Source organism: Pelophylax lessonae, assembly GCF_965119305.1.
Source record: "Pelophylax lessonae genome assembly, chromosome: 3".
Classification (NCBI taxonomy): Eukaryota; Metazoa; Chordata; class Amphibia; order Anura; family Ranidae; genus Pelophylax; species Pelophylax lessonae.
The window spans coordinates 622,838,353-622,858,769 of NC_138770.1; the positions used below are offsets into that span (position 1 = coordinate 622,838,353).

At 47.7% G+C, this 20,417-nt stretch overlaps 1 protein-coding gene across 1 annotated transcript in view; it reads right to left on the reverse strand.

Annotated features, from left to right (window-relative positions):
• Window positions 1–20,417, reverse strand: part of RPS6KC1 (ribosomal protein S6 kinase C1) — a 297,897-nt gene that overhangs the window by 71,658 nt on the left and 205,822 nt on the right. The window contains exons 10-11 of the mRNA XM_082251364.1: window positions 13,477–13,524; window positions 9,469–9,601 (exon numbers count right to left, since the gene is read on the reverse strand). Coding sequence (XP_082107490.1) covers window positions 9,469–9,601; window positions 13,477–13,524 — 181 coding nt within the window. The remainder of the gene's footprint in view (window positions 1–9,468; window positions 9,602–13,476; window positions 13,525–20,417) is intronic.

The window sequence follows — 20,417 nt, forward strand, 5'->3', positions numbered from 1 at the left end:
AAAAATGTATCTGTTCCGACTTCAAGGGCTTAGTAACACTTTAAGGATTTTGACCAGTCACCCATAGTTTGGCACAGTAAAATTACAGCCAAGACAAGGTAAAAAGCAGGGCCCACCAGAGAGAACAGAATTTTAAAGAGGGCTTCCAACTGCTTATTGTTTAGGTCCTTACAGTAGTAGTCGCTTTTTAAGGCGGGACACTGCTGGATCTACAACGGAGGGTGAACCACGTTTGTACAAGATCCTCCCCAAATAGGCACAACGCTAAAAAGAACTGGTAGAAGCAACAGGTTTCGGAGTGGTGTGCACTGCACTGATAATAAATGATCTCCTAATTTGCATGTAATGGTAGTGGACCATAATAGTGGTACCAAATGGGCAAGCTTATCAGACAAAGATTGGATTGACTCAGAATCAGACAGAGTCTAAGCGCCTAATGGCTCAGAAGCTGCCAAGGCAGCGGGTAAATAAGATACATAACCTGTGGGAGAAGATGTGGGTGCATGCCTGTAGCCTTTGTGGTCAGAGTCAGTAAATAACTTGGGTATTTGGGCTATAAATTCTTGCATGACTGTATAAAGATCTCAGCCTAAAGGGCAGAGGGACCGCAATTATGGCACAGGCTCTAGGAGTAACAAAATTCCAGACTACTGATGTCAGCACCATCAGTTGAAACACTAAGTAGCCCCAAAGCTTTTGGGGTTGCTTGGATTGACTTGGGTACAATCATCCTGCCCACAGAAGAATCAAATTTAGGCCAGTCCTTGCTGAACTGGTTGGGATTCGAAGCATCTATGGCCGGCTTAAGAGGCAAGGCTTTAGGTACTCAAGAACCCCAGACAGCTGGTAGCTAGTAAGAGTTGGGCTGCCTACAGTTATCAAAGTCAGGAATGGATTGCAGATTGAAGTTCAATGTGGCTTTATACATGCAGAAGCAAAAGAGGGGAGTCGTACGGCAGGAAAAAAGAGTGAAAAACAGATTACATCAGTGCTAACCCCTTCCGTAGCAACACCGATGGGGAACAGGAATTTTAAAGGTGCCCTGTGACCTATGTAGGTAGCTCCCTGTAGTTGGCCCATCAGGCTTATGCACAAAACGGAATTTTTGTAAAATCTTACCTGTAAAATTCCTTTCTCTGAGTCCTCCGACAGTCGCCGCCACTTCATATTCATCACTAATGGGGTTATTGACCTTTGCTCCGCAGGAGTAGCTAGGCAACAAAATAGTTAATATCAAAGCTTTTTGCATATCCCACCCCTAGGGGGTGGTCCCCTCAGTCAATACCTCCCTGCTTCCTGCATTCCCAACTCAGTTTCAGTAGCATAGCAGTAGAGTACATAAACAAACCCCAAAAGAGGGGCGGGGGCGGCGACTGTCGGAGGACTCAGAGAAAGGAATTTTACAGGTAAGATTTTACAAAAATTCAGTTTTCTCTTACGTCCTCCGACAGTCGCTGCCACTTCATATTCATCACTAATGGGGACGTCCCATAGCAGTGTAGACATGAGGGGTGGGAAAAAACGCAGCCGCACCTAAAGCAACGCAGTACCCACATCAAAAAAAAAAGGAACCTTACCAAGTAAGGAAACCAACTGGGCAACATGAAAAAAAACTTGCTCAACAGGAGCAACAACCCAGGAAAAACAAGTAACCTAGGGATAAAAACATCCCAAACAGCCAAGGACCCAAAACAAGGGACCCTAAGGCACTGCCGCACTAAGAACTTTGCGGCCAAAGGAAGCATCTGCCGATGCCTGAACATCCACCTTGTAGAATTTGGAGAAGGTGTGAACGGACGACCAAGTCGCCGCCTTACACACCTGGGCCACAGAAGCCCGATGATGACAGGCCCAAGACGTACTCAAAAATCTAGTAGAGTGCGCCTTCACAGGTAAGGGAGGAACCCTTCCCTTCAAAGCATAGGCCTGCTCAATGGTCTGTCTGATCCATTTGGCGATGGTAGAAGCCGACGCCGCCATGCCCTTCCGAGGTCCCTCTGGAAGGACGAATAGAGAATCCGACTTGCGAAAGGATTTAGTCGACAGGTAAACCCTGATTGCCCGAACAACATCCAAGGAATGCAAAGCCACCTCCTTCGGATGTTTAGGCTTCGCGCAAAGCGAAGGCAAGACAATGTCCTCATTGAGATGAAACTACGAGATCCTCTTTGGAAGAAAAGACGGGTTAGGTCGCAAGACCACCTTATCCAAGTGAATTACCAAATACAGAGACCTGCAGGACAAAGCTGCCAGCTCCGACACTCTGAGAGCCAAAGTGATCGCCACCAAAAAAGCGACCTTCTTGGACAACAGAGGCAACGAGATCTCCCTGATCTTTTCAAAGGGAGCATGTTGTAACACGGACAGAACAAGGTTCAAGTCCCATGGAGGCAAAGGCTCCCTCCTAGGAGGGACCAGGTGTCGCACCCCTTGAACAAAGGTGCTGACCAAAGAGTTAGACGCCACAGGGCGTTGAAAGAGAACGGCCAGCGCAGAAATCTGACCCTTAATCGTGGCCAACGCCAAACGCTGGTCCACGCCTGTTTGAAGGAAAGCCAACACTCTCGATACCAAGTATGAGCGAGGGGAATACCCCCTGGACTCACACCAGGCAAAATACGCCTTCCAAGTACGGTAGTAAACTTTCCCCGAAGAGGCCTTTCTAGCCTTGATCAAAGTGGGAATGACCTCAGGGGAGAGACCCCTATCCGTCAGGACCTGGTTTTCAACAGCCAGGCAGTTAAAGCCAGCGACTTTAAAGCAGGATGGAAGATCGATCCTTGAGACAGGAGATCTTCTCAAAGAGGCAGACGCCACGGAGCGTCGACTGCCAGATGCACGAGGTCTGCATACCAACACCGGCGAGGCCAGTCCGGTGCCACCAGAATCACCGTGCGCGGTTCCGAGGCCAACCTGCGAAGGAACCTGGACAGCAGCTGAATCGGCGGAAAGGCATACATCAGACGATACTGACTCCAGGACGTCACTAACGCGTCTGAGGCGTCCGCCGAGGATCGCGCGTCCTTGCTACGAACCTTTCCACCTTGTTGTTTAGACGAGACGCGAACAGGTCCACATCTGGGGAGCCCCACATCGCGCACAGCATCTGAAAGACAACCGGGTGAAGGGACCATTCTCCCTGGTCCAGGGTCTGGCGACTCAGATAATCCGCCTGCCAGTTCTCCACTCCCGGAATGTGAACCGCCGTTATCGCCGGGACGTGCGTCTCGGCCCAAGACAGAATGTCGTCCACTTCCTGAGCCGCGCGGGCACTCCTGGTGCCCCCTTGGTGGTTGATGTAGGCCACTGCTGTGGCATTGTCCGTCTGCACCCGAACCGGACAGCCTTGAAGCCTGTCCGTCCAACGCAGAAGGCAGAGATGTATTGCTCGCAATTCCAGAATGTTGATCGGAAGGGATGATTCCTCCCCCGACCAAGTTCCCTGGGCGGACAGAACGCCCAGGACACCACCCCAGCCCGACAGGCTGGCATCCGTGGTGATCACCGTCCACGACAAAGGACGAAAAGACTTGCCCCCCGACACCGCCGGGGACTGGAGCCACCACAAAAGACCACTTCGGGAGAGGCGGCTCAACGAAATCCGCAGATCCAGAGATTGCGGACGCCCGTCCCACTTGGCCAGGACCTCCGCCTGAAGATCCCGCGTGTGAAACTGGGCGAAGGGAATCGCCTCGAAAGCCGAGACCATCAATCCCAGACACCTCATACACGTCCGGAGGGACGAGCACCGATTGTCCCTGAGGGACCTGACCTCGTCCTGAAGTGTCCGGAGCTTGTCTTCCGGCAGGAAGACCTTCGCTTGAACAGAGTCCAGTATCATTCCCAGGTAGGGAAGACGAACGGACGGACACAACGTTGACTTTGGGAAATTTATCGTCCAACCGAACTCCTGCAGAGTCTGCATCGTGATGGACAGGTCGTTCACCAGGCCCTGACTGGTCGCAGACCGAATCAAGATATCGTCCAGATACCCCAAGACAGAGATGCCCTGGGCTCTCAGTAAAGCCAGGACCGGCGCAAGCACCTTGGTGAAAACCCGCGGAGCCGAAGCGAGACCGAAGGGCAACGCCACAAATTGGCAGTGGTCCCAACCTTATTCTTGTGAGTCTGGGGCAAGAGAGTGCTCTTACCCCCAGAAATACCCTTTATCAGAGTATCCAAAGATTCGCCAAAAAGGCGAGAACCCGCGTAGGGCAAATTAGCTAAAGTCTTGCGAGAAGATTGGTTAACAGACCAACATTTCAGCCATATCAGGCGACGGTTCAATACCGCCACACTTGAAAGACGCGCAGCCAAAGGGACCAAATCTAAGTCCGCATCACACAAATACATGACACCCTGATGAATCTGATCCACCATAGCCAAAGTTGTCGGCGGAGCAGAGTCAGCCACCAGGGTGCGCCTGAGCACCTGCGTCCAATCCGCAATAGCCTGGGCTGCCATAATGGAAGCAAAAATCGGCTTCAGCATAGAGCCAGCAACCGTATAAGAATGGCGGGCCAGAGACTCCAATCTCCTGTCCGTAGGGTCCCGGAACACCGGGGTATCCTCGGCAGGGATCGCAGTGGATTTATTTAAAATCGCCACTGCATGATCCACCTGAGGCGGCACACACCAGCGCTCATCAGTGGCGGGTGTAAACGGATAACGCAGCTTGAACCTACTCGGCACAGCAAAAGGCTTTTTTAAATTGCGCCATTGCTCATCAACCGCGCGCTGAAATTCCACAGAGCAAGGAAAAACCTGCGATGTTTTGCGTTTCCTTTGCGTCCCATAGGAGGACATCAAAACAGGAGGACATGGTTCATCCTGCAAATGCAGCGTTTTGCTTGATAGAAGCAACCAACTCATCCATGAGTGCAAGCTCTTCAGACAAGCCAGGGGGAGAATTATCAACCCCTTCCACCTCAGCCTCCCCCTCAGACCCCACAAGGTCTAGAGATGAGCGAGACCCTGAGAAGGGCACTCCAGCCATAGCAGCCCCATCGCCCTCTGAATCAGAGGAAATAGACACTCTGGGCCGTTTTGTGGATCGATCAGCCACCAGCATCTGCACCTGAGCAGCCACATTTGCCACAATAGTAGCCAGATCAGCCCCCTCGGGGGAAGCAGCAGCCCCTTGGCCCCCCACCAAGGCGGGAGGAAACTTGCAATCCTGAGAATCCATGCCCCAGTAGTATTTAGGAAAAAAGGAGTACTGCCCCTTTAAGATCGCGGCGAGCTTAGCCCACCGCACCCACTGAATACACCGACCCCCACAGGGATAAGAACACTAGGCAAGGAATACAGGAAAATGGAAAGGTAAAAACCTGGAGAGATCACACAGGCTGCTGCCACCGATCGCTGTCCCAGAGCAAAAGGAAGTGATGCAATGACTGACCGCCCCTGTAAAGCCTATGTAAGGCTACACAAACATGGCCGCCCGGCTGAGGACTTCATAGGCAAATAGAAAATGGCGCCGACACGTGGCCTGATCGATCGCCGCCAAAATGGCGGCGTTTGGCGCCAAAACGCCGCGCCTTACCACACAGGACCAGCCACCATCATTCTGCCGCAAAAAAATGGCGGATCGCCGCACAGCATGTCCAAAACCAGACTGATTCATGTATGCACTCAGCAGAGCAGGAGAGCCCCCCCCTCGCAGCCCACACACAGGCAGTAATTCCACACAGGAACTGACAGGGAGCTCAGCAGCCACACAGACATGCAGGGTCACACAGTCCCAGACTGACACCCAATAGACAGGTCCCCACATAGAGATACACTTACCAGTCCGGATGACGTGGGGAGCCTGCTCCAGCGACCAAACCGCTGTACTGAGGACAGGGAGTGTCGCAGCCGTGACGCAATGGAACTGCGGTGCGAAACCGCAATGGCGTCCAGTGAGGTAGCCACCTCACAGATAGCATCCCTGCAGCGAACAGGGATGGGTCGTTCAATGTGCCAGGGAAACCTGTGCTGAACGCTCGATGGCAGGCTGGGAAGCCCCTGGCCCTGAGCCCTGGGATCCAGGGTGGCCAGTCCGAGACCCAGCTCCGCACGATCATCTTCATCAGAAGAAGCCAACTAATACTGAAAATAAACAGCTAAGTAAAAGAAAGAGAAAAAAAAACTCCAAAAACAATCAAAAAGAGAAAAGAAGCTGAGACTGAGAGCCCCAGCACAGGAACAGCCAGCCTACTCCTAAGCTAGGCATTAGAAACTGAGTTGGGAATGCAGGAAGCAGGGAGGTATTGACTGAGGGGACCACCCCCTAGGGGTGGGATATGCAGAAAGCTTTGATATTAACTATTTTGTTGCCTAGCTACTCCTGCGGAGCAAAGGTCAATAACCCCATTAGTGATGAATATGAAGTGGCGGCGACTGTTGGAGGACGTAAGAGAAAGAGAGTTTTCAGAGACAGGAAAAACATGGTCAATGCCAGCAGCTCTTGAACTGGAAAAAGCGGCTAACTCTTTTTGCAATGGAGTCTAAAAAAATTCCTTTTGTGAAACCCAGTGCCAAAACATTACTTCCAGCCTTTACTAACGGGGATCAGGCACAACACTCCAAAGTCCAGGTGAGGCTGCACCAGACCACACAGCTGTAATGGAAGAAAATCTGTAGCAGAAATGTAGAGTTTTGATTAAAGATTTTACTATTTTAAATAGTACGAAAAAAAAGGAGAAAAAATAGGATTGTCTTCTACACAGAACAGCTGAAGAAAAGACGCCCATTCCCCTTGGGCACTAATAAAAAACTGAGGCATGCCAGAAAACAAGGAGGGGGGCTTATCTTCTCGTGTCACTGTCGAAAAAAAAAAAATGCCCCATGTATGCTCTGCCCCCTAACCATATCCAATTGAGCTGATCTTATTCCTTCTCTCGATTGAGCAATAAAAAATAACCTAAAATTTTTAAGGATAGGTTTACCTTTCGTAATAGGTTACATCCATATTTAGGGGGTAACATGTAACATTTTACTATGCAGCACCACCCTTTGCCCCCCTGATCCTCTCCCCAGGAGTCGCTGTCACATTTGACACTACAAGCCCCATCTTCCAATGCGGTAGATGGCTTGTAGTTTTCAATGGACTGTAAGGGCGCTGATGATCACTATCATAGTCCATTCACTCTTCCTGCATCTCAGTAACTGACAGCCCCTATGGAGGTATAGAAAGAGAATGCAGAAGCCTGACATCTCAGGTGCAATGCTTTGCAGGCTCCTGAAAAAAATATATATATAAATGCACATATTTTTTACCTCTTAAAACATGTGCATGTATTTTGTTTTAAAAGGTGAACTTAGTCTTTAATTATTGCTTACCTCTCACTAATGCAGATACTTAATTCTTGGGCTAAGCAAAATATAAACATTTAAACCCAATCACTAAAATAGTAAATTCTTACAAAATTTTATATCATGTTAATGTAACTTCAAAATTTGTTTTCAGGGTGCATTCCTTCAACTAATACCTGGTGATATTGCCATGAAGGTCTTTGTTTAGGCACTTCCTGTTATTGCATGACAGCTGTCTTCCAACTGAGTTCTTGCAATGTCACATGCCCCTGATAGAGACTATAAATGGCCACGCCAACACAAAATGCAAGTGTGAAAAAATGATTAAAAACAGCATACTATGGGGTTGATTTACTAAAATTAAAGAGTGACAAATCTGGTACAGCTGTGCATGGTAGCCAATCAGCTTCAAACTTTAGCTTGGTCAATTAAAGTGGTTGTAAATGCAGAAGTTTTTTTTATCCAAATGCATTCTATGCATTAAGATAAAAACCCTTCTGTGTGCAGCAGCCCCCCTCAGGCCCCTCAAGATCCATCGATGTCCACAAGTGCCTCGGCCCTTCAGAAATGTCCCTCTTGATTGACTGAGACACAGCAGCAGCGCCATTGGCTCCCACTGCTGTCAATTAAACTCAGTTAGCCAATGAGGAGAAAAAGGGGGTGGGGCCAAACTTCAGCTTTGTGTCTGAATGAATACACAGAGCTGCAGCTCAGCTCCAGTGTCCCCATAGCAAGCTGCTTGCTGTGGGAGCACTTAACAAGAGGGAGGGGCCAGGAGTTTCAGCCAGGGACCCGAGAAGAGGAGGATCTAGGCCGCTCTGTGCAAAACCAACTGCATAGAGGAGGTAAGTATGACATGTTTATTATTTTTATAGAGAAGAAAAAAAAATTAATCAGACTTTACAATCACTTTACGCTTTGACAAAAAAAAAAAAACCTGGAAGCTGACTAGTTTCTATGCAGAGCTGCACCAGATTTTGCACTCTCCAGCTTTAGCAAATCAAACCCATTGCGTTTTAAAGATTACCTGGCGTGTACTAATGAAATGGCTAAAGTGGAAAACCATAGCGGATTAAAATCTGGGAGTCATTCAGGTATACCATGCTTGGGAAAAATGGAGAAGGAAATGTATTTAAAGGAAAGGTCCACCATAGAATAAAAACTCTTTGGCCTGCCCTCCCTAGACTCTAACCTATACTAAACAAATCCCTCAGCTTTTTCAATACTGCCCCCCCCCCCCCCCATTAAAATAACTTTGTAGACTTCAATGGACCAGTACAATTGAAGTAAGGCTCCATTGAAATCTATGGGAAGTTATTGCATGAGCAGCGTCAACAAGTTTATAGCATTGTGGCTGCAAGACACCCAGGAGGCCTTTGAAAAGCAATAAGTAAGCATCTTGGTGGTGTGTTATATTTATTTAATTTTTCTAGCTAAGAATAAGGTATGGGTAAAGGGAAGGGAAGTGGGGTTTGAGGAGTGAAGGCAAAGTGGAAATGAATGTGTCTTGCAGTACATATTATAAGTGTAATTATTTTTGACATGGCTTTCAGCTTTTACATGCTTGTTGTTCCATGTTTTATATGAAAAGAAAGATTTGTAACTTCTCCCTCTATTGGTTATCTGTTTACCCAGCATTCAGTTAGAAACCCCAAACAACTACTGCTATGATAAAGAATAAACCACTGACTGTATTGTTCCCAATCTGTTTGAGTAGGTAAGTTGTGTTCTGCTCCAGGCTTCCTGCACACTAAAAACAGATACAGGCAAAACTCCTCAAACCATCTCTGTCCATTACACCTCTTAAATCAAAAGAGAAGGGAAGTCACACATCGACCACGTGAGTTTGAGAGGGAGGGACCCAGATGGATGGTGAGGACAATGGAATACTAAAAGTGCACGTGCAGTGGAAGAGAGAAGAATTGAAGAACAGTGGAGCACAGTCCCTGCGTTTAGCAGGAAGTACAACCTATACATGTGATCATAAATATTTTCCGTTCATCACAATGATGATCTTATTATGAATCTTGTTATGTCAGTTATTATATTTAATATGCTGGAAAATATGCTGGAAAACACATTAAGCAAAGAGGACAGCTTGAGAAGACCCCAGATTACTTGGTCAATAGATGTACAGTATTTCCAGTAGTCTTTGATACAGCCACTGACCTTCGGCATGCTGCAGCACTAGATAGACAGATTCCTCGGAGATGATGTACTTGCGCAGGCAGACCATGTTGGGCACGCAGCGGGGAATAATGGTCTTTCTGCTCCCAGACTCCTCGCTGCTTTTCCTCAGACCCTGACAGAGAACAGAAAGGTCAGTTATACCCTGAGCTTCCTTTGGATCCTGCTGTGCTTTCTGTTTATCAACCAAAATAATCTATCTGAGATACTGTGGGCATTAGAAAAGCCGCTCATCTGCTCCTCCATGTCCTTCCATCCCCAGAGGCTCGGCTGATGGCATCTGGCAGGTATCCAGAGAACAGAAGATGGCACAAAGCTACCATTAAAATCAATTACACGGGTCAACGTTTCTATTAGAATCTCACTCTCAAACTAAGTTATCAGAGTGACACTTTGTGTACTCTGCTGGTGACCTCTCTCTGTGTTTTTATTTTCTGTGCACACACTGGAAGACAGGTCCGAGCTTTAGAGGGCTTGATGAACTAATGATCTGATTCTGTAGTTTAGACATTCCAGTCTTGCTGTGCTTTGAAATTTAAACGTTCAATGCACCTGATAGGAAAGGAAAACCTTACGCATAACCCAGAGCAACCAATCAGATGTTAGCTGTCATTTTGTCTGGTGGAGGTTAGGAAATATACAACTTCTACAACAAATTAAAGTAAACCTGTCACCACAGCAGGCAGGCTGAAATAGGCTCATATCTTATTATTAGTCATTGTTAGGTGCCACTCGGCATGACTTAAGCCTGGCATAGACAATTCAAATCTCAGCCGGTTCAGTAGAGATTCGAACCATGTATGGGCAGGCTGAATGTACCCAAGTTGATCAATCGATCAACTTTGGTACAACCAGCCTGTCAGATTTTAGATGTGATTATCGCTAGCAGCTGTTATAGACGCTAGCAATATTTACTGTGCTCTCCTAGCGAGGACGGCTACCCCCCGCCTGGAGAACACAATGGATCTGCGGCAGGGATTCCCCCCATCAACATGGACTATGAAAATCAAGCAATTTTCTTTCCTGCAACCTATGGAAACTGCTCAGTCTATGGCGACTTTACAAGAACAATCCATCACTGCAGGGTGCATCAGGAGCCCCTGAAACCTAGGCAGCCTGTATTGTGCTCATTTTGACTTCTGAATGGTTGATCGTGAGGAACACCCTCAATGTATTTCAATATGCAATTTAGGCCCTCAACAACCTACTGCGACCTCAAACTAACTGGAGGAAAGTTCAAAACTAGTCTTGGAAAGTATTACTTTACTGAAAGGGTAGTTAATGCTTGGAATAAACTTCCACCTGAGGTAAGGAGTCAGTCAATAGTTAGTGGTTTCAAACATGCTTGGGACAAACATAGATCTATACTCAGACAAAAAAGTTAATGAAAAAAACAAATAAACCCCCCAAAAGGTGGTCCTTGGCTTTAGGAACACTCTGCAGCAAAATATTTTCTAGCTATCAAAGCTGGCTGTATTCTATCTGAATTTCAGACGGTTCAGCCGCTGTTTGGGTATTCAGACAGCTAATGCCTGCAGCTGTCAGAAAACAATAGCCCAGCAGGGGGTTTCTCCCATGCGCACTGGATGGTGGAGTGTTAGATTTTTTTTTTTTTCATTCAACTTGCAAGGTAAACTAAAAAAATAAAGGAGTAGTTTATGGCCAGCTTTATACTGGTTTGGCAGTGCCTAACTTTCAGGTATGCACAAACTTTATCTTGTCAGTTAGGGTCTGTGTCAATGTGCTTTGATACAAATATAGCATGCTTCTGACATTAGCTTGAGACTCTTCTAAGATCATTCAGAATTCATTACAGGTGGATTTAACCTGCTTTTGATATCCTTTAAGCTTCTTTTGCATTCCCATAAACTTGTGGGAACCCCCTTAAATTTTTCACTCTTTGTTATATTGCAGCCATTTGCTAAAATCATTTAAGTTCATTCTTCGTCCTCATGAATGTACACATAGCACCCCATACTGACAGAAAAACACAGAATTGTTGACATTGTTGCAGATTTATTAAAAAAGAAAAACTGAAATATCACATGGGCCTAAGTATTCAGACCCTTTGCTGTGACACTCATATTTAACTCAGGTGCTTTCCATTTCTTCTGATCATCCTTGAGATGATTCTACACCTTCATTTGAGTCCAGCTGTGTTTGATTATACTGATTGGACTTGATTAGGAAAGCCACACACCTGTCTATATAAGACCTTCCAGATCACAATGCATGTCAGAGCAAATGAGAATCATGAGGTCAAAGGAACTGCCTGAAGAGCTCAGAGACAGAATTGTGGCAAGGCACAGATCTGGCCAAGGTTACAAAAAGATTTCTGCTGCACTTAAGGTTCCTAAGAGCACCGTGGCCTCCATAATCCTCAAATGGAAGACGTTTGGGACGACCAGAACCCTTCCTAGAGCTGGCCGTCCGGCCAAACTGAGCTATCGGGGGAGAAGAGCCTTGGTGATAGAGGTAAAGAAGAACCCAAAGATCACTGTGGCTGAGCTCCAGAGATGCAGTCAGGAGATGGGAGAAAGTTGTAGAAAGTCAACCATCACTGCAGCCCTCCACCAGTCGGGGCTTTATGGCAGAGTGGCCCGACGGAAGCCTCTCCTCAGTGTAAGACACATGAAAGCCCGCATGGAGTTTGCTAAAAAACACCTGAAGGACTCCAAGATGGTGAGAAATAAGATTCTCTGGTTTGATGAGACCAAAATAGAACTTTTTGGCCTTAATTCTAAGCGGTATGTGTGGAGAAAACCAGGCACTGCTCATCACCTGTCCAATACAGTCCCAACAGTGAAGCATGGTGGTGGCAGCATCATGCTGTGGGGGTGTTTTTCAGCTGCAGGGACAGGACGACTGGTTGCAATCGAGGGAAAGATGAATGCGGCCAAGTACAGGGATATCCTGGACAAAAACCTTCTCCAGAGTGCTCTGGACCTCAGACTGGGCCGAAGGTTTACCTCCCAACAAGACAATGACCCTAAGCACACAGCTAAAAAACGAAGGAGTGGCTTTACAACAACTCCGTGACTGTTCTTGAATGGCCCAGCCAGAGCCCTGACTTAAACCCAATTGAGCATCTCTGGAGAGACCTAAAAATGGCTGTCCACCAACGTTTACCATCCAACCTGACAGAACTGGAGAGGATCTGCAAGGAGGAATGGCAGTGGATCCCCAAATCCAGGTGTGAAAGACTTGTTGCATCTTTCCCAAAAAGACTCCTGGCTGTATTAGATCAAAAGGGGGCTTCTACTAAATACTGAGCAAAGGGTCTGAATACTTAGGACCATGTGATATTTCAGTTTTTCTTTTTTAATAAATCTGCAACAATGTCAACAATTCTGTGTTTTTCTATCAGTATGGGGTGCTATGTGTACATTCATGAGGAAGAAGAATGAACCTAAATGATTTTAGCAAATGGCTGCAATATAACAAAGAGTGAAAAATTTAAGGGGGTCTGAATACTTTCCGTACCCACTGTATATATACATATATACATATATACATAAAATGTGTTATGTGTTTGTGTTTTGTGCAACGTAAGTTTGAATTTCCCTCCCTAGTTCCGCTCCCATGCAGCATTGCTGCTGCAGGGAACGGAACTAGGAAGTCATCACACCGACGGAGGACGGACGAGCGGCGGGGATCTCGGCTGGCGGTCACAGCAATGAGAGATCATTGCTGGATCGCCAGGAAAAGGTAAGAGACACCGCTGCGCTCTCTGCAGATCCACCCCGAGCGTGACTCGGGGATACCGATCCTGGACTAAAAAATCCACCCGAGTCACGCTCGGGATTACCGCCAGGGAGGTTAAGGACCTTGCAGCATAACGAATGGTTAAAGTGGGTAATGCTTTTACGTTTCCTACTTTTCAGAAGATGGAACCTTTGACTTCTTGGAATTAGCTGGCAGGTTGTAGGATAATAAGACAGGAATGTAAACAAAACGTGGCAACAATATTCCAGATATATTAGTACTTACTTTTAAAATAAAGGTCTCTTGAGTCCTTGTATCCAAAACCAGCAGGACCTAGACAGAATGGAAGAGTATATTTAATGCAAGAAAAACTTTGCAGGTGACAAAGCTTGCATGTATCATTAACGTCAATGTGTATCTTCCCCATTTTGGCACTATATGTCCAGTAAAGTGTGCTATAAGCATTTTGCACAGTGGAGCAAGGATTGGCCAGTTTTACAAAACAGTAGAAAATATCAAAACAGCCTGTATCTCAGGTGACACTGTCCCGCTTTAGATCACCTGATATCTGTGATGTTTCTCTGGAGACTGGACTTTGTGTCATGCCCAGAAGTGGTCTGGGGACTGGGATCACAGAAACCTTGGTCTCTGTATGTCCTGAGTGCCTGACATTGGCTCTCACATCCTGGGCCTACTGAAGGGGGACAGTAAATCAGACGGTGTGCCTTTTCGGTTTCCTCGGTCAGTGGGGGGTAGGCGGTAGGTAGGTTGGTCTGTAGGTGGTCGGAGGGCAGTAAGTCAGTGTACCTGTCGGTTCTTCAGGTGGGGAAGTCAGGATTGGTGGAGGAAGTTGCTGTTCTCGGTTGTTATGGTGATGGCAGTCCCCTCTCCTTTCGGCCAGTTGATTAGTTGATGAGTGGGAAGAGTCCAAGTCGATGATTGGACAGTTTGTTCTCCGCCCCTTTTCCAGTCATCACACAATTCCAATTACACAACAATGGGAAGACAATTTCTCCCCTCAATTGTTTACTTCTCCCACATCTTTGGTCATGTGATTTCGAGTCTAGTCCTCTCTTGACTCCTCCCACCTCTTCCGTTCAACCCACCTATAGAAGGATGCGATGAATATCGGTGTTTGTAGTCTGGATGGTGAGAGAGAATGGGAGGATTGTGCAGAGAGCAGTGGGGGGAGCTGTGCTGGGGGAAGGAGAGATGGGTGTGTACATAGGTGAGTACAGATGATCGGTGTCCGGTCTCATTATTCATCTCTCCTCTATGGACACTTCCCGTTTATTAAAGTAGACCTTGCAGTACAATGCAGGGTACGCTCAAAATACCTGGGTCCCCTCCCTCTTTACAAATCACCTACTGTTATTGGGTGTAAAATGTACCTTAAAAAAAAAAAGAAATAATCCAAACGCTACACACCAGAACAGCCCAGGTGTAAGACAAAGGAAAACAACTTCAGCATGGCCCTGACCAGGTCAGGCCCCTCACATGATGCATTTTGCACCATCCACAGGGCTTAGTCATGTCTAGTCCATGACTAAGCCCTCTGGGCAGGGTGAAATGTGACTGGGGGGGTCTGGCCAGGTCGGAGTCAGGCTGAAGCCGCTTTCATTTGTCTTACACCTACGCTGTTCGTGTGCAGTGGTTGGATTATTTCTTGTCTATGAGTGCATACTGAGGCATGATGGGCTCTTTCCATGCTGCCACCCTTTCAGTGTGAGGCACCTGAAGTTATGTGAATGAGTACCTGTAGCTGCTGTTTTTCCTGTTAAAAAAAAATGGATTTTTGTAAGATCTTACCGTAAAATCCTTTTCTCTTAAGCTCATTGACAGACGTAGTCCTCCTTGATTAATATCAACTCGGGTTATACTGCCCTCTACAGGAGTAGGACTAGACAGGAAAGAAAACGTTCTGGCCACACCTTAGGGGCAGTCCCAGAGGGTATATCCTCTCTCTCTCTGCTACAGCAAATCAGTTATGTCACAAAGCAGTGTTTAGAGAATTTAACCCAACTCAAAAAACAGAGGGGCGGGTACTACGTCTGTCAATGAGCTTAAGAGAAAAGGATTTTACGGTAAGATCTTACAAAAATCAATTTTTCTCTGTCGCTCATTGACAGACGTAGTCCTTGATTAATATCAACTCGGGACGTCCCAAAGCAGTGCCACAAATGAGGGGTGGGATAATGGAAATCAAAATCCAATCTAGAAGGCCCAACCGGTGCCAACTAGAAGTTTTAAAGGCTCATCAATCACAAGATGAGACTCAACTGAAATTTCGACGATGCCATCACATCAACTTTATAAAATTTTGTAAAAGGTATGCACCGATGACCAGGTAGCCGCCTTGCAAACCTGGACCACTGACGCCTGATGGCGGTAGGCCCAGGAGGTACTGAGCGCTCGAGTGGAGTGCGCCTTAACAGGGAACGGAGGATTCCGACCCTTAATAGAATAAGCCTGTACCACCGTCTGTCTAATCCATTTGGAGATAGTCGCGGCAGATGCAGGCAACCCCTTTCTGGGGCCATCCGTGATCACAAAAAGTGAATCCGTTTCACGGAACGATTCCGTAGTCTTCAGGTATACCCTGATTGCCCGAACTACATCCAAGGAATGCAACGCACATTCCCGAGGATGATTGGGCTGAGGACACAAGGAAGGTAGCACAATATCTTCATTCAGATGAAAATCTGAAACCACCTTAGGAAGAAAGGATGGCTTCGGATGAAGAACTACCTTATCCCTATGAACCACTAGATATGGAGAATGGCATGATAATGCAGCCAGTTCTGACACCCTGCGTGCAGAAGTGATAGCCACCAAGAAGGCCACCTTCTGGGATAATGTAAGCAAGGGAATCTCCCTGATATTTTCAAAGGGAGGTTTCTGCAGAACCGACAAAACCAAATTAAGATCCCAGGGAGGTAAGGACGCGCGCACTGACGGAGCCAAGTGCCGCACCCCCTGGATGAAATTCCGCACCAAGGAATGAGTAGCCAGCAGCTTCTGAAAGAAGATTGCTAACGCTGAAACCTGACCCTTGATGGTGCTCAAGGATAGTTTCTGCTCAACCCCCTTTTGCAGAAAAGCCAAAATTCTGGTCACCAAATAGGTACGTGGGGGAAATCCCAAAGATTCACACCACGCAATATAAGTCTTCCATGTGCGATAATAGACTTTGCTAGAAGTCGCTTTCCTTGCTTTAATTAGAGTAGGAATAACTGAAGCTGACAATCCCCTGTCCTTTCAGTACCTGGGTCTCAATGGCCAGGCCGTTAAAACCAGCGACTGTAAAGCACGATGGAAGATCGGTCCTTGAGACCGCAGATCCTCCCTGAGAAGAAGTCTCCAAGGAGCGTCTGCGACTAGCCTGTCCAAGTCGGCGTACCCGGCTTGACGAGGCCAGCCCGGAATTTCTAGGATAACTGGAGTTCCCTCCACCTCTATCCTGTGGAGAAATCTTGGCAGTAACTTGAGAGGGAGGAAGACATATAGTAGCTGATACTGCCCCTACGGGACGTTCAGCGCGTCTGCTGCTTCCGCTAGCGGATCGCGGGTGCGAGTTACCAACCTCCGCGCCTTCCTGTTGAGCCGAAATGCCAACAGATCCATCTGATGCCCTACTGAAGACACAGGTGGTGAAATCCTTGGTGATCGACCTAAGTCATCACCATGACATTGTCTGACTGGATCCGAACCGGGCTGCCCTAGAGCTGCTTGGTCCAGGCAATCAGACAAAGTCTGATCGCTCTCAGTTCCCACACATTTATCAGAAACTAAATTCCTATCGGAAGTGATGACTCCTCCTGGCTGAGCATTAGAGACTGAAGTCACCGGACCAGAGACTCCTTGGTCCGCTCGCTCAACCGGATCCGATTCCTGGAGGGAACTGGGAATGATCTTTGGAAACGATAAAGAAAACGTTCTGCTCAAGGAACGGGAACTACCGCTCCCTGTAGCATATGAATGTTGGAAGGGAAGAATCGCACCGGTAGAAGTGATCGACACTCGATCTTGTATCCTGATCGTATGATCTCCTGAACCCCTTAGTCCGGGATTCAGGAAAGCCCTGGATCTGAACACCGGTGAAGACGTCCCCCCACCCCTGAGCTGGGTGGGGGCGCACCTTCAGGCTGTATTAGCCTTATCTTCAGGTTTGGCTGAGTCGGCATTTTGTTTACCCGACCAGCGCCTCTTGAAACCTCCTGAAGGGGCTTTGCCCTTCACGCTCGCCCCAGCGGAGCGAACAAATCTCTTGAGCGGAAAAGAAAGGTCCTCGCCTGTTACGAAGTCCTTTAGCTTTAGCAGTCTGTGGCAAAAAAGTGCTCTTGCACCCAGTGACATCCTTTATGATCTCATCTAGGGTGGCCCCAAATAGGCGATCCCCCTGAAAAGGGAGATTAGCCAAAGCTTTCTTGGAACCTTGATCCGCCGACCAACACTTTAACCACAGCACACGTCTGAGGACTACTGCTGACATCGATGCATGCGCTAACAAGGGAGTGGCATCCAGGGCTGCGTCACAGACGAACTGTAATCCCTGTATAATTTGCTCCATCAAATCAGACGCTGCCTGGGGAATACTTCTCCCCTTTAAGTCATGGCGCAACAATTTTGCCCATTCTGTCAATGTTTGTGAAACTAAACCAATGGCAACCACTGGTCTAAAGGTTGACCCTATCAGGGAAAAAACAGTGCGGGATTCCGCTTCCACCTTTCGATCCACCGGATCCTTAAAGGACGGAGCGTCCTCCAACGGGATAACAGTGGCTTTATTTAGTCTGGAAATCGGTGGATCCACCACTGGTGGTACCGTCCATTTTTTAATGAGGGATTCCTCAAACGGATAGCGTCTAGCAATGCGTTTGGAAATAGTAAGGATTTGTTTCGGATGATCCCATTCCTCTTTAATTTTATTACCAAAACATTTGGGTAAGGGAAAAACCTTCGCCATCTTAGTAGGTTTACTAGTACCAAAGGGAATTTCCATCTCGGTTACCTCTGCCGGTGTAACCTCAAGTCTCAAGGTTTCCCGGACAGACACAACTAGTGCGTCCACCAATGCTTCTTCTTGTGCTATGGCGGAGGTAGAACCGTCCTCACTATCTGAGGGAGCATTACCTGAGACAACAGCTCCTGCAGAGGGACCTGCAGCTGCAATGACCATCTCAGAATCTGACTCTGAAGTATCAGATGAAATAGGGGTGGCGGGGGTCGCTTTCTTGACCCCCGTCCCTGACAGGCCCTCTCCACCCGGGATACCAAAGACTCCAAAACTGCTGATAATGCATCAATACTCTGAACTGGAGGGTCCTGCGGCCACCTCGAGGGGATCAGGTGGGGATACATGTGTGGCAGGGTCCATGATTATACCAGACACTTGCCAGAAAAAAAATAATTGCAATAAAAAAAATAAAACTTTTTTTTTTTTTCTTTAGTCCCCCAGCGCAGCAGCGCCCCTCAGTGTTACCTGCTTTTGGACCCCTACAAAGAGACCCCAAGGCTCACCACTTGATGCTCAGAAGTTTTAATACAACCTGTTCCAGCACTGTCTGTTACAGACAGGAAGTCTTTGGCTTGCTTTCCCGGGTAAAAAGAGGCGGCTCCACCCCTTTACACGCCTTCCGGCGCCTCCCCATAGCTCCTCAAGGTGTTTGGTCACCTTCAAACTTGGCCGCCCCCATGCTAGAGACACGAGGCTACGCCAATATGGCGGCCTCGTGCGATCTGCAGGAAAATGGCGGCGGCCTGTGTAGGATAGCAGCGGCTTGCAAGCTAGCAGCGGCCTGCGGGAGGTGTGCACTCGGCCTGTGCGGCCTGCGGCTGTGCGGCCAGCGGGAGGTGTCCTCGGCCTGTGCGGCCTGCAGGAGTGTGCGCTCGGCCTGTGCGGCCTGCGGGAAGCTGTACGGCCTGTGGAAGTGACCGGCTTTCTGGAGGGATGGCGACCTGCGGATGCAGTAACTCAGGCATAGGCATCGGCCTGTATACACACTATGACAGGTAGGATACCTCTATACCTCAATAGTAATGCCTTTTAGTAGTCTGCCACTGACTTTAGTCACCCTTACAGTCATATAGTGACTTTAGATAGTCAGCTCCCAAAACAAGCCTCCTGGTTTCTTATTCACAAAATCACACTCAAATTGTGGGATCTGTGACCTGTTATAGGATAGAGGGGGGGGCCCAGAAACTGAGTGTCCGACCATCCCAGAGAGGGGCCCGCGTCCACCAACAAACCCGACAGGGGGAGATGGGGAACATTCTACTCACCATACCGGAACCAGGCGGGCGCCAACTCCTGACAGAACCCCTCTCCACCGGGGTGGGGGGGCTGTCGACCAATACGGACGCCGTGACTCAGTTTGCAACTGGTCATTGGCATCCAGGCGAGACGTTTAACTCGCAGGGTCAGTCCCTGTCCAGTGGGACTATGTCGCGGCCGACCCAGCGTGGAGCTATGGCCTGCACGCGCTCGTAGGCTGAACTGGGGTGACCACTGGATCTCAACATCCAGCCCGTCGCCCAGTTTCAGTGTACTTGCTTGAAGATCTCACAGGAACACTGGAGAAGAAAAGCTGCCTTAAAAAGTATTTCTAAAAAATCTTGCCAGGACCGAAGATCCCAGCAAGGAACTTAGGTCCTTACTCCTAACTAGACAGAAAAAAACTGATTTGCTGTAGCAGAGAGAGAGAGGATATACCCTCTGGGACTGCCCCTAAGGTGTGGCCAGAACGTTTTCTTTCCTGTCTAGTCCTACTCCTGTAGAGGGCAGTATAACCCGAGTTGATATTAATCAAGGAGGACTACGTCTGTCAATGAGCGACAGAGAAACTACGTTTGAAATGTACTTACCTCACCTCCCTTCTGCATTGCTAGGCATGGTGTCACCACTCTTCCCAAAATTTTATGAGAAGACACTCCAGTCCATTGCAAGATTTTGGCTGCTCTGTTTTCCTTGGGATCTAGCTGTAAGGTGTGTGATGTCATCCTTTGCTAAGTCCCACGGAGGGTTAAAACATGGTGAGGCAAGTATAAACCTATATACTTATAGCCTAACTTTTTTGTTTAGAGGTATGTTTTACACCTACTTACAGTGGGTGATTTGTTAAAGTGCCAGGTCTGCTTCAAAGTATATCTGTATACCTAAAGCCAAAACTTTTTAATTTTTTATTTTTGTTTTTACTTTGGAGAGAGCAAGGAAAGGATTGGAAGCT